Genomic DNA, 14,315 nt, shown 5'->3' with positions numbered 1-14,315 from the left:
CACGAGTCTTGCTGTATTCAAAGCGGCAACAAGCTCTTTCCTAGCTATCGGCCAAGAAAACTGATTTTTTACAACAATGGTAGATTTACCCAGAACGAAAGACACACTCGGAACTCCGTTAACCAGTCTACGTAAGTAAACAACAGAAGAGAAAGCTTGATTCGAAGCATCACTAAACCCATGCAATTGATATGAAACAATATCATCCGGACTGCACACACCAGAGTTTGCAAAATACCATCTCGGTAACGAAAAATCCTTAAGCAGGTCCAAAGAGCGAAGCCACGACTCCCACTCTTTAACAAAGCTATCAGGGACCTCGGTGTCCCAATCAAACTTGTCTATCGCCAATTGCTGAAGTATAAGGCGTGCTTTTAGAAAAAATGACGCTCCAAAGCCTAGCGGATCAAAATTTTGTCCAAGCTGACTGAGCATACTTCGGCGCGTGTGTTTAGCTAAGGGCTTTAAGGAACATGCGATACGCATCTCGTCAGACTCGGTTTGCCACACACAACCCAATGTCTTCGCTGATGGCAAAGTCATATTTTCAGTCTGAAAGTCAATGTCACGAATCAAAGGTGAAAGCATCTCATTATCCAAATTTGACAAGACAATCATAGCCTCCTTGTTAGCACTCCACTTACCAAGTTTAAACCCACGGCTATCAAACAAAGCAATTGATTCATGAGTGATTTGCTGAGCTTCCTCTAAGCTATCAGCCGAAAATATAAAATCATCCATGTACATATTATTTGCAATATTGCAGAGAGTCAATTCACCAGCACTGCTGGGATTCTGCTCGATCATTTTCTTTATAGCCAAGCAAGCGATATACGGGCTACTCTTTATTCCCCAAGGGTGTACACAAAAACGAAATGGTGCCATCCTACCATTTTCAAGGTCATCATCTTCAAACCACAATATACGAAACAAATCCCTTTGCGACTCAGGTAACTTTATTTGAAAGAAGCATTTAGTCACATCAGCCATGAGACCAAATCTACCAAGCCGAAATCTAGCCAAGACATCTACCAGAGGGTTTAACAAGTCAGGACCCGAAAACATTACATCATTAACACAAGTTCCTCGAAATTCAGACTTGCCATCGTAAACAATGCGCTTTTTTAATTGTGACGTAACAAAGTACGGTAAATACCATTCAAATCCCTTGACATTTCCTGCTTCACCAGTACGCTCAATATAGCCATTTGATTTAAGATCTTTCATGGTGTCAGTAAGGAAATCACGAAGTTCAGGTTGTTTTAAAGCTTTCTTTCTTAAAGCAGCAGCTCTATCTGACGCCAACACAAAATTGTTAGGTAGATCAATATCTTCCTTCAACGGAACAGGTATCTCAAATCGACCATCTTACAACTCAATATTCGGTTCAACAAGTTCTCTAGCCAACTTATCATTGCGAGACAATTCACAGGTTTCATTTTGCAACGTCAAATCCTGAATGACTTTATTCAGGTCTGCTATTTCCATATCACGAGACTCAATTTTACGCTGAAAGCCAGAGATGACATCCGACTCTGAAGACGTCTGCACTCTGCACACTTTAGCAACGCTTTCCTCTAAGGGTGACTTACCACCACAAGCCAACCAACCGAGAGGAGTGAGTAAAGCATGCGGTTCACTACGATTTTCACCAACACGTTCTTCTTTTGCCCACATCAAATAAGCGTTGTCGTTGCCAATCAGTACATCTACAGTACTACAATCATTCAAATGAAACATATTCACGTCATGAAAATGACGGAAACCATTTAAATCTTGTTTATGCGGTAAAGTTTTAACATCATCAGCCCAAGCTGGGTTAACCACCGAGGTTATATCACAAAACAGTTCATCTGTCTCTAACGACTGGATGTTGAGTTTGACAAGGTCAGCACAAGTAGCTTTCTGACCAGCCAGGGTATCCATTTTAAACGACGCTTTATCGTACGGTTTAAGATCAAGTTCACACACCAAGTCACTCGAAACAAACGTCAACTGCGAACCAGGATCATGCTGACAATACACCAACTTCGATTTGCCAGTCATTGGATTCAAAACACGAGCAGCAGTAACGCGGTTAAAGGCTGCTTTAACATTTCCAATCTTAACATTACGCACAGGAACTCTGGCACGAGCATCATCTTTCCCAACCGAATCCAGAGAATCACGTGACGTCACATAAAAATCATGCAGAAGAAAATAGTGTTTCCTATCGTTGTTAGGCCCACACTTACGACAGTTATTTGCATGAACGCAATCCCTAACCATATGCTGGCGCAAACAATTCAAGCATTTGCCAGCTTTCACAATGACATCTCTCCGATCTTTAGGTGTCAAGCGCAAAAATTCTTTACAATTAGACAAAAAATGATATTCAACTTGACCACGTGACGAACAACAAATGCATGCCGGTAGGTTTTTACGTCTGGCTTCACCACCGCGCGGTGCGCCAACAACAGTCGAGTACTGCGAACTCCCTGACATCACATCATCGTGGGGTTTTACGGACGTCTGCCTAACCGGACATGAAGGCAATTTTCCTTTGCCAAACTTTTTAAATTGCTGCGACTCACCAGAATCGCCCATTAGCATAATGCTAAAATCAGTCGACTTACGCGTTTCCTCCCGTACTACAAATTCAAACAAACTCTGAAAAGTAGGCTCATTAGTGCCACCATACTGATCACCTAAAAAGTCAAGATAACGCTGCTTAGCGTCAAACGGGAGTCGCTTAGCCAAATCCAAAACAAAACGTCCTTCCAATTTTTCACGCTGACCATAAGCTTTCGCGTAAAGCAAACACTGCGATAATTCATCTTTAAACTCTTTCAGATCACTGGAAGAGGTCGAAATCAATTTGCTACCATAGCGATACTTTCTAATTTCCGGTTCTGCAAAAAGACCTCCACGAACCCCAAAACGCTGGGACAAGCGAGCTAACGACATTTCTATCCTGTCTTCCTCTGACAAGCCAGGGGTGTCAGAAACCAAATTAGCAATCGTTTGCGCAGCTGTTCTAACACAAGCTGCTTGTAACAAAGTTAAACGAGTCCCCTTAAAGGGCGAAGCTGCCATTAAGGCCGTAACACGATTTTTAAAGAAGATAAATGGCATATTATTACCATCGTAACCAATCAAGGCCGCCTTATCGAAAAACGTCCTACTATTTTGGTATTCAAAAAAGCAATCCTGCTGTTGAGAACTCGATTTAGCGGGAGAAGACAAGCTATATCCCTTAAGGGGCTGAGTGGGCTCAGTCACATGCACAGCCCGACCACGATCCTCACACACGTTAAAATCAGGAGACGCAATACGCCTCTCACAACCACCCAAATTACGTGTAGCTGGGCGATCAAAACCTAGCGGCGCAGAAAACTGTGAAGGGGGCAAAGCATTACTACTAATGGCGACCCCGTGACCTGTACGCTCTGGGGGAGGAGTTCGGTTGTAATTCGCAGACCTTGGCTCTACAGCATTCGGAAGACCCTTAGCCGCGGCCCCGAGACCTCCTGAAACAGCTGGAAAACGTGTGGATTGCCCTGGTCTACTCACAGGTTGAACGGGCGTTTGGAAAAGGTTATGTAAATTAAACTGCGATTGATGTTCATTTCTGGAATGCCTAGAAGAGCTCTTCTTAGAGCTACGCCGGGAGCCCGCCTCTGATCGATATTCAGCTAAAACTACCTCTTTACGTTGTTCAGCCCTCAACTGAGCGTCTTTGAGTGCGAACTCAGCAGCTCTCGCTTCGGCTCTCGCGGCGGCCTCAGCTGCTCTCGCTTCGGCCTCAGCTCTCGCGGCAGCCTCAGCTCGAATGGCCTCAGCTCTCGCGGCAGCCTCAGCTCGAATGGCCTCAGCTCTCGCGGCAGCCTCAGCAGCTCTCGCTTCGGCCTCAGCTTGTATCTGGAGCTCCTCTCGTCTTAGCTGCAGGTTAATTTGTGCCACTATCCGAGACGAAGTCCTAGACATCCTAGTGCTTACATTTGAGGCGCTATCCTCAGGATGTATGTCAGCATCCAACATATCTGAGAACTCACTTTCTTTTTGTTCAAAGTTATTTTTTAACGAGTTAAATTCGGGATCTACCCTATCACGAAGTTCTGCCAAGATTGCAGAGTTAAAGATTTTAGTCAAAAGAGCATGGAAATGCCGTAATTCCTCTTCTAAAGTAGATAACTTAGATCTAAAAATTAACAGTTCCTGCTTATCACTCAAAGAACCTAGGGCTACAGAAAGTTTCCCAATTTGAGTCAAAATATCCCGTCTAAGATGCCGGGCCTCTCGAACTGACTTAGCCTCATCGTTAATGGGTCCCTCCCCAGAATGGCCTGCCCGACCGCAAAGAACATCATCAGGCTTAAACTCAGTCGAGTCTACGGCGGTCGAGTCCTTGTCGCCACCGAGTGTAGACATATTAAATGTTGGGGCTAAATTTAACAATTAAAAAAATTAAGTTACACAAACACACAAATTTATTAGGCTACAGTAGTTATAAAAAACTTAACTGCAAAGACCGTAAAAAATACAAAAAAGAATTTAAATGCACGATACCGTAGCTGTACGAGTATGAAGTCCTAAAGTCCACAAACTTGCTTGGATTCTTCCACTTGAATCTACAAGCACAGATGGATTGTCTTTTAATCTTCTTTCTTGCCAAATGATTGTCAAAGTTATTTTTCTTCAGTACCAAACTGAGAAGAAATGTCTTTACTTTTCTTTGCTTCTGTAAGAGTGTAGACTACCGACCAACAAATCTTCTTTTTATTATTTCTTGTACTTCTAATTAGTTCTTCTGCACTAGCTGACAACAAACACGTCGTTTATTTTTATGCCTTCAAGTGCTTCTTGGCCCACCAGCTAACAAAAATCGTCTTTTATTTTTTATGGTCACAGCGGTAAACCATAATCTCTTCGTGGGAAAATTTTAACATAAAGTTCCCGAATCCGTTCGTCTGTATATAATGACCGAAGAAACACACACTTGAACTTCTTTTCAAACAGTGTATTTCTGTAAAATTAGCCCGCGGCTATCGAAATGGGTATGCAATGCCTACACCTCTAAAACTGTCACTACGATACAGATTACTTGGATAAAAGACGGAGAATTTGTCCAGCTAGCAAGCACCAAATAAACCAGTTAAATGTGCGACCGACTTCCAACAAACAACTTCGAGAATGAATCAGAAAAATTTGTGATAACTCAAAGGCGACGCAACATTTCATGTTTAAACCGGTTTCAACAGGATTGACACGAGTCTTACGGACGATGGTGCAATTTTGGCTCATGTTTTAGGAATTTCCATGACGTAATATTCAGTAAACCCGAACGGTTTCTACATGACGTTTGACCAGGCGAACAACCGTCTGGAACAATAAACTAATAAAGGTTTGAAGTAGTTCTTTCGAACACCGCATTTCAATATCAATCAATCAATCAATCATTTTATTTTTCGTCATTAACGCGTCCGGGACGAAAAAGATACTGTTACGGCCAATCTCTGTACAAATCAAACGTCATATAAAACCGTTCAAGTCTACTGAATATTACGTCATGGAAGTTGCTAGAAAATGTGCCAAAATTGCACCATCGTTCATAGACTTGTGTCAAACTTGTTTGGACTTGTTTGGGCCTGTTTAAACAGGAAATATTACATCAGCTTTAAACACCTGTTGGAATGACTTCATAATTGTCTTTCATTATTGCGTCACAGTACTGCATACGTGAATTTGAGATATTGCTATCTATTCTGGTCATTCGTAAAATGATTGTTTGAAAGTTGGCCGCACTTTTAACTGTTGGCTTAGTGCTTGCTAGCTGGACAAAGGTTCCGTCTTTTATCCAAGTAATCTGTTCTGTAGTGACAGTTTTCAGTGGTGTACGCGTTGCACCCCCTCGTTTTTGGTAGCCGTGGGCTAATTTTTACAGAAATACACTGTTTGAAAAGAAGTTCAAGTGTGTGTTTCTTCGGTCATTATATGCAGACGAAAGGATCCGGGAACTTTAAGTTACAATTTTCCCACGAAGAAATTATGGTTTACCGCTGTGACCATAAAAAATAAAAGACGTCGCTTGTTAGCTGGTAGGCCAAGAAGCACTAGAAGCACATAAAAAATAAAAGACGAAGTTTGTAGTTGGTAGGCTAAGAAGCACTTAGAAGCAAAGAAATAATAAAAGAAGATCTTATTGGTTGGTAGTCTAAAGCAAAGAAAATTAAAGACATTTCTTCTCGGTAGGCAACTGAAGAACTTTAAGCTAAAAAGTAAAGACATTTCTTCTCAGTTTGGTACAGAAGAAAAATAACTTTGACATTTATTGGCAAGAAAGAAGATTAAAGGCAATCCATCTGTGCTTGAAGATTCAAGTGGAAGAATCCAAGCAAGTTTTGTGGACGTTTGGACTTCACATACTCGTACAGCTACGGTATCGTGCATTTAAATTCTTTTTTGTATTTTTACGGTCTTTGCAGTTAAGTTTTTTATAACTACTGTAATTTTGTGTGTTTGTGTAACTTAATTTTTTAATTGTTAAATTTAGCCCCAACATTTAATATGTCTACACTCGGTGGTGACAGGGACTCGACCGCCGTCGACTCGACTGAGTTTAAGCCTAATGATGTTCTTTGCGGTCGGGCAGGCCATTCTGGGGAGGGACCCATTAACGATGAGGCTAAGTCAGTTCGAGAGGCCCGGCATCTTAGACGGGATATTTTGACTCAAATTGGGAAACTTTCTGTAGCCCTAGGTTCTTTGAGTGATAAGCAGGAACTGTTAATTTTTCGATCTAACTTATCTACTTTAGAAGAGGAATTACGGCATTTCCATGCTCTCTTGAGTAAAATTTTTAACTCTGCAATCTTAGCAGAACTTCGTGATAGGGTAGATCCCGAATTTAACTCGTTAAAAAATAACTTCGAACAAAAAGAAAGTGAGTTGTCAGATAGGTTGGATGCTGACATACATCCTGAGGATAGCGCCTCAAATGTAAGCACTAGGATGTCTGAGAGCTCGTCACGAATAGTTGCACAAATTAACCTACAGTTAAGACGAGAGGAGCTAAAGATCCAAGCTGAGGCCGAAGCAAGAGCTGCTGAGGCCATCGCAAGAGCTGAGGCCATACGAGCTGAGGCTGCCGCGAGAGCTGAGGCCGAAGCGAGAGCTGCTGAGGCCGCCGCGAAAGCCGAAGCTAGAGCTGCTGAGTTCGCACTCAAAGACGCTCAGTTGAGGGCCGAACAACGTAAAGAGGCAGTTTTAGCTGAATATCGTACTGAGTTGGGCTCCCGGCGTAGCTCTAGGAAAGGCTCTTCTAGGCATTCCAGAAGTGAACATCAATCGCAGTTTAATTTACCTAACCTTTTCCACACGCCTGTTCAATCCGTAAGTGGACCTGTACAATCCACATGTTTTCCAGCTGTTTCAGGAGGTCTCGGGGCCACGGCTAAGGGTCTTCCGAAGGCTGTAGAGCCAAGGTCTGCAAATTACAACCGAACTCCTCCCCCAGAGCGTACAGGTCACGGGGCCGCCATTAGCAGTAATGCTTTGCCCCCTTCACAGTTTTCAGCGCCGCTAGTTTTTGATCGCCCAGCTACACGTAATTTGGGTGGTTGTGAGAGGCGTATCGCGTCTCCTGATTTTAACGTGTGTGAGGATCGTGATCGGGCTGTGCATGTGACTGAGCCCACTCAGCCCCTTAAGGGATATAGCTTGTCTTCTCCCGCTAAATCGAGTTCTCAACAGCAGGATTGCTTTTTTGAATACCAAAATAGTAGGACGTTCTTCGATAAGGCGGCCTTGATTGGTTACGATGGTAATAATATGCCATTTGTCTTCTTTAAAAATCGTGTTATGGCCTTGATGGCAGCTTCGCCCTTTAAGGGAACTCGTTTGACTTTGTTGCAAGCAGCTTGTGTTAGAACAGCTGCACAAACGATTGCTAATTTGGTTTCCGACACTCCTGGCTTGTCAGAGGAAGACAGGATAGAAATGTCATTAGCTCGCTTGTCCCAACGTTTTGGAGTTCGTGGAGGTCTTTTCGCAGAACCAGAAATTAGAAAGTATCGCTATGGTAGCAAATTGACTTCTATCTCTTCCAGTGATTTGAAAGAGTTTAAAGATGAATTGTCGCAGTGTTTGCTTTACGCGAAAGCTTATGGTCAGCGTGATAAATTAGAAGGACGTTTTGTTTTGGATTTGGCTAAGCGACTCCCGTTTGACGCTAAGCAGCGTTATCTTGACTTTTTAGGTGATCAGTATGGTAGCACTGAGGAACCTACCTTTCAGAGTTTGTTTGAATTTGTAGTACGAGAGGAAACGCGCAAGTCGACTGATTTTAGCATTATGCTAATGGGCGATTCTGGTGAGTCGCAGCAATTTAAAAAGTTTGGCAAAGGAAAATTGCCTTCATGTCCGGTTAGGCAGACGTCGGTAAAACCCCATGATAATGTGATTTCAGGGAGTTCGCAGTACTCGACTGCTGTTGGCGCACCGCGCGGCAGTGTGGCCAGACGTAGTGACATACCGGCATGTTTTTGTTGTTCGTCACGTGGTCAAGTTGAATATCATTTTTTGTCTAATTGTAAAGAATTTTTGCGCTTGACACCTAAAGGTCGGAGAGATGTCATTGTGAAAGCTGGAAAATGCTTGAACTGTTTGCGCCAGCATATGGTTAAGGACTGTAATCATGCAAACAACTGTCGTCAGTGTGGGCCTAACAACGATAGGAAACACTATTTTCTTCTGCATGATTTTTATGTGACGTCACGTGATTCTCTGGATTTGGTCGATAAAGATGAGGCTGGTGCCAGAGTTCCTGTGCGTAATGTTAAGATTGGAAATGTTAAAGCAGCCTTTAACCGCGTTACTGCTGCTCGTGTTTTGAATCCAATGACTGGCAAATCGAAGTTGGTGTATTGTCAGCATGATCCTGGTTCGCAGTTGACTTTTGTTTCGAGTGACTTGGTGTGCGAACTTGGTCTTAAACCGTATGATAAAGCGTCGTTTAAAATGGATACTCTGGCTGGTCAGAAACCTACTTGTGCTGACCTTGTTAAACTCAACATCCAGTCGTTAGAGACTGATGAACTGTTTTGTGATATAACCTCGGTGGTTAACCCAGCTTGGGCTGACGATGTTAAAACTTTACCCCATAAACAGGATTTAAGTAGTTTCCGTCATTTTCATGACGTGAATATGTTTCATTTGAATCATTGTAGTACTGTAGATGTACTGATTGGAAACGACAACGCTTATTTGATGTGGGCAAAAGAAGAACGTGTTGGTGAAAATCGCAGTGAACCGCATGCTTTACTCACTCCTCTCGGTTGGTTGGCTTGTGGTGGTAAGTCACCCTTAGTTGAAAGCGTTGCTAAAGTGTGCAGAGTGCAGACGTCTTCAGAGTCGGATGTCATCTCTGGCTTTCAGCGTAAAATTGAGTCTCGTGATATGGAAATAGCAGACCTGAATAAAGTCATTCAGGATTTGACTTTGCAAAATGAAACCTGTGAATTGTCTCGCAATGATATTTTGGCTAGAGAACTTGTCGAACCGAATATTGAGTTGAAAGATGGTCGATTTGAGATACCTGTTCCGTTGAAGGAAGATATTGATCTACCTAACAATTTTGTGTTGGCGTCAGATAGAGCTGCTGCTTTAAGAAAGAAAGCTTTAAAACAACCTGAACTTCGTGATTTCCTTACTGACACCATGAAAGATCTTAAATCTAATGGCTATATTGAGCGCGCGGGTGAAGCAGGAAATGTCAAGGGATTTGAATGGTATTTACCATACTTTGTGACGTCACAATTAAAAAAGCGCATTGTTTACGATGGCAAGTCTGAATTTCGAGGAACTTGTGTTAATGATGTAATGTTTTCGGGTCCTGACTTGTTAAACCCTCTTGTAGATGTCTTGGCAAGATTTCGGCTTGGTGGATTTGGTCTCGTGGCCGATATGACCAAGTACTTTTTTCACATTTTGGACTCTTCAATTCGTAAGCCCAATTTTATTGAACTGCTTACGTACACAGGCAGTGCCGTTCGGATCGTGAACGAACGCCCTTTGGTACCTTTGAGTGACGACCCTAGGGATTTTACTGTCATCACCCCTGCCTCACTTTTGACCCCATACTTAGACCCATACTGTGCTGTTGGGCAACCACATGATCGTGACCAATTAAGAAGGGATTATCGGTTCAATTTGTCACTTTCTCAGCAGTTTTGGAATAAATGGATCGATTTTTACTTGCCAGGTCTTCAGGGCCGGAAAAAATGGCTAAAAATGGCCGAGAATTTGGAGCCTGGTCAACTCGTAGTGGTAGGTTCTCTCCAAGACATTGGTAAACGTGGGAAGTATCAACTTGGGAGGGTGCATGAGGTAGTTCCACAAATTAGGAAAGGGAAGCCTGTGGTTCGTAGAGCCAAAGTTGCCGTCTGCAACTATGATGAGAGTACGGGGAAAGTGAAAGTAGACTACGTGTTGAGGGATATTTCGTGCCTCGCCCCCGTAAAGAACACCTAAGTGTTAGGGTTTGAGCCTGGTTTTGTCTGCGGTGGCCGATACTTGTCTGAGCCCGGAACAGTCGGTTATTATCGCAACTATTGTATATAGCGTCATTTAGCGTGTACCTATGGTACCAATTTCATGTATCGTCGTGTTTATTCTTATTGCTGTTCATTCTTTGCATGCCCTTTGTATTTGCGTATTAACTTAAACGTGAGTGATTCAAAAAATTTGTGTATCGTGTGTTTTATTCATTGGCTCACGATTGTCCTTCAATTCTTTTTTAGTTATGCCATGTTAGACTGTCATAACTAGGGGCCGCTATGTTACGGCCAATCTCTGTACAAATCAAACGTCATATAAAACCGTTCAAGTCTACTGAATATTACGTCATGGAAGTTGCTAGAAAATGTGCCAAAATTGCACCATCGTTCATAGACTTGTGTCAAACTTGTTTGGACTTGTTTGGGCCTGTTTAAACAGGAAATATTACATCAGCTTTAAACACCTGTTGGAATGACTTCATAATTGTCTTTCATTATTGCGTCACAGTACTGCATACGTGAATTTGAGATATTGCTATCTATTCTGGTCATTCGTAAAATGATTGTTTGAAAGTTGGCCGCACTTTTAACTGTTGGCTTAGTGCTTGCTAGCTGGACAAAGGTTCCGTCTTTTATCCAAGTAATCTGTTCTGTAGTGACAGTTTTCAGTGGTGTACGCGTTGCACCCCCTCGTTTTTGGTAGCCGTGGGCTAATTTTTACAGAAATACACTGTTTGAAAAGAAGTTCAAGTGTGTGTTTCTTCGGTCATTATATGCAGACGAAAGGATCCGGGAACTTTAAGTTACAATTTTCCCACGAAGAAATTATGGTTTACCGCTGTGACCAGATACTAACTACAAAAATCGATATAAACCTACCAGCACGTTAACGAACGGAAAAAGGTGGCAAAACCTTGAAAGGTTTAAAACGTGCCTGAATGAAAAATTATGTAGTAGGCTATATATCAGTAGTTAGCACGGCCACAAAACCCAAAAACAAATAGCAAAAAATAAAACAAAAACACAGAGAAGTACACGTGTAGTAATGAATGACAGCCTAATGAAAAGTGTTGTGGATTGAATTTGCCAATATACATTAAATGTAATGTTTTTGCAAATGCAAAGTTTTGTATCGTTGCAGAGTGCAGACCAGGGTTGCATTCCTGGGGGGGCTCGGGGGGGCCCAGCCCCCCGAAAAACGAAAAGGCTTGATGTAGGGGGGGCTCAGGGGAGGCTCGTTCAAGCTTCCATTTTTCAGCTTTTCTGGCTGAACAACAACTTCTCGACTGAACAAGTAACACTTTAACAGCTTTCTCACAACAGAACTGCAAAAAAACACGAACATAAGTTGATAGCAATCGCCAATTATCACTTTTGTCAGAAACTCTCCAGACTGGGAATATCAACTTCGTAGTAGCTAATCGTCATGTCAATGGACTGTTAATTCTCTACTTCAAATAAAAAAAGCTATTCAAGAAGGAAAGTATTCGTTTGATGAAGTTGTTAACTTGAGTCCCGGAAGTACAAAAAACTAACTTACTCCTTTAAAGGCACAACATTGGACCAGTTCAAAGCTCGACGTAGAGACTAGCCTACCCTTCTTTTGATCGTAATCAGTTTATTCAAGCTTTGGTTGAGAACATTGGAAGCAGGATGGTGGACACCAACAATGAAAATTCTGTGAAGAGCTTGGGAATTATTGTACCAGAGTTATGGCCTGCTGCAGTCGAAGTTCCATGGCAAGAAGGGGAGCAGAAATTACGAAAAATAGAGGAGAGATTTCATGTCATCACTCCTATTTCCGATTTTCGATTGTATGTTGACAATCCTTGTCATATACCAGATACGATAAAGTTGCTCAAGAACGTATAGTACTAAACATGATTGCTATAAGTTCTGCTGAAGCCGAACGTGGATTTTCACAAATGAACTTGGTCATCACACAGCTACGATCACGGCTGACCATATCACTTGTTTCAGCATTGTTGTTCATCAGCATCAATGGACCACCTCCTCATTTATGGAATGGCACTGCGGCAACTCAGAAGTGGTTGCAGACTCATCGGTCGGCTGTGGATGTTCAAGTTAAGCATTCTAAGCTGCCATTGAATGAACTCAGATCTTCGCAAAAACTGTTTGCTGGCTAAAATCAAGGACTGTCGTGGTGCTTTAAACTTAGCCCATAAAACCAAAGACCTGGCAGACAGGCTGTTTGTTTTGTGTAATCTCGTTTGCACCAACTTGGAATATGCTTTTGCTGTAGTTGGAGTTTTTTAAACTGTTTGTTAATAACTAAATGAGATTTTAGTGTAACTGTCACATTGGCAGCTTATTGGTTCTTATATAGCAAATCTGCAACCACAAGCGCTCATTTCAAGAATTGCATTTCCTTACTTTCCTATTGCAGTCAATGTTTTTGCAAGTGTGCTTAGGATTGGCTCATACAAATAAGTTTACAATTGAGTTAAGAGATTGGAATTAGCTCATGCAAATCGAGTTTCAAGTGTAGGCCTACTCAGTAAAAAAAAGCAAAGGAGATTGCAGTGTAGCAACCAAGCCAAATTTCAAACTTATAATTTTATATCGGATTCAACCACGCTTTCACATTTTGTTGCTTCTACCTTTTTCTGTACTTCAAGCTATGTTTTAGCATGGGTTGTTTTTCGACATGATGTTCAGAAGTAAAAACATACTGAACAGTGTTTCCTTTTAAAAAAGGTAAACATTGTTGGCTAACCTACACCGATTACTTATACATACTTTGTCTATAACAACACAGCTAAGTGTTAGAGCCCCCCCAAAAAAAATTTTAGGAATGCACCCCTGGTGCAGACTCACTGCTTTTGAATTTGTAGGTTGGAGCTGTAAACTTCAACACACTCTACACGTTACTCCATGCTATGCTGCAGCAGCTGCAATTGCAGAATACTACGACAGAAGTTCTAACAGGTAATTAATTAGTCTATATAGCCTACAAAACATCCATTCGAAAGGTTTAACGTGCAAGCTTGACATGTTCATAGAAGTTTAGAAAAAAATAGTTACATTTATATAAACTTTGCTTTATTTAGTGTGAATTTTGACCATCAAACTGAACCAAGAATGGTTGCTTGTAGATTTGACACCAACAGATTAACTTAAATTTGCCTTACTGTGGTTTGCAACATATATATTAGTACCTATAATCAAGAAAAAAAAAATAGGCTATGTTCAAATATCCGTCAACCCACCACTATGCTCAGTTACAATTTAATAGCCTACGGTACATGTTTTGTGACACAAGTAAGCTTCAATTTATTCTCACGGATTCAATTTATTTATTCTATTTGATTCAAAAGTTTGAAAAGACCCTCCAGGCCTCCATGGATGAAATAGATTAGTAGGGTTTTTAGGAAATAAGAGACATATTTGCTTGATCATACATATTGCTTCTAGTTGCAAGTATAAAATAAACTATGTATCGTCATATACCTGTTTGTTAACAATATTTTAAACCTGCTTGTGGGTTGTTCTCAAGCCTCAACCCTTGCTTAAGATAACTTCTCTGACCCTTCGTTTCAAACGTAAACCGCCCTTTTTAGCAAAAGTGAATATACAGTACTGTATTTGAAAAAAATAAAGAGTTCTAATGTTTGATTTTACTTTTTCAAATTAGATCATCTGCCTTCAAATGTGATCATTGGGACGTCTCAAGATTTTGACGAAGAAAAAGATCAGGAAGGAAGGAGCACTTCAGCCAAAAGTGGGCCACCTTTGTTTCCAAAGTTATTGTTTAGAACT

At 41.5% G+C, this 14,315-nt stretch overlaps 1 protein-coding gene across 2 annotated transcripts in view; it reads left to right on the top strand.

Annotated features, from left to right (window-relative positions):
* Positions 1 to 14,315, top strand: part of LOC145774255 (uncharacterized) — a 56,943-nt gene that overhangs the window by 6,419 nt on the left and 36,209 nt on the right. For both annotated transcript variants that reach the window (XM_082585446.1, XM_082585445.1), the window contains 2 exons: positions 13,391 to 13,484; positions 14,191 to 14,277. In XM_082585446.1, the coding sequence (XP_082441572.1) occupies positions 13,436 to 13,484; positions 14,191 to 14,277 (136 nt within the window). In that variant the 5' untranslated portion in view covers positions 13,391 to 13,435. The remainder of the gene's footprint in view (positions 1 to 13,390; positions 13,485 to 14,190; positions 14,278 to 14,315) is intronic.

The sequence above is a fragment of the Aplidium turbinatum genome, chromosome 7 (assembly GCF_918807975.1).
Source record: "Aplidium turbinatum chromosome 7, kaAplTurb1.1, whole genome shotgun sequence".
Classification (NCBI taxonomy): domain Eukaryota; kingdom Metazoa; phylum Chordata; class Ascidiacea; order Aplousobranchia; family Polyclinidae; genus Aplidium; species Aplidium turbinatum.
Note: the sequence above shows the minus strand (reverse complement) of the source record. Positions and strands in the feature narration are given on the sequence as shown.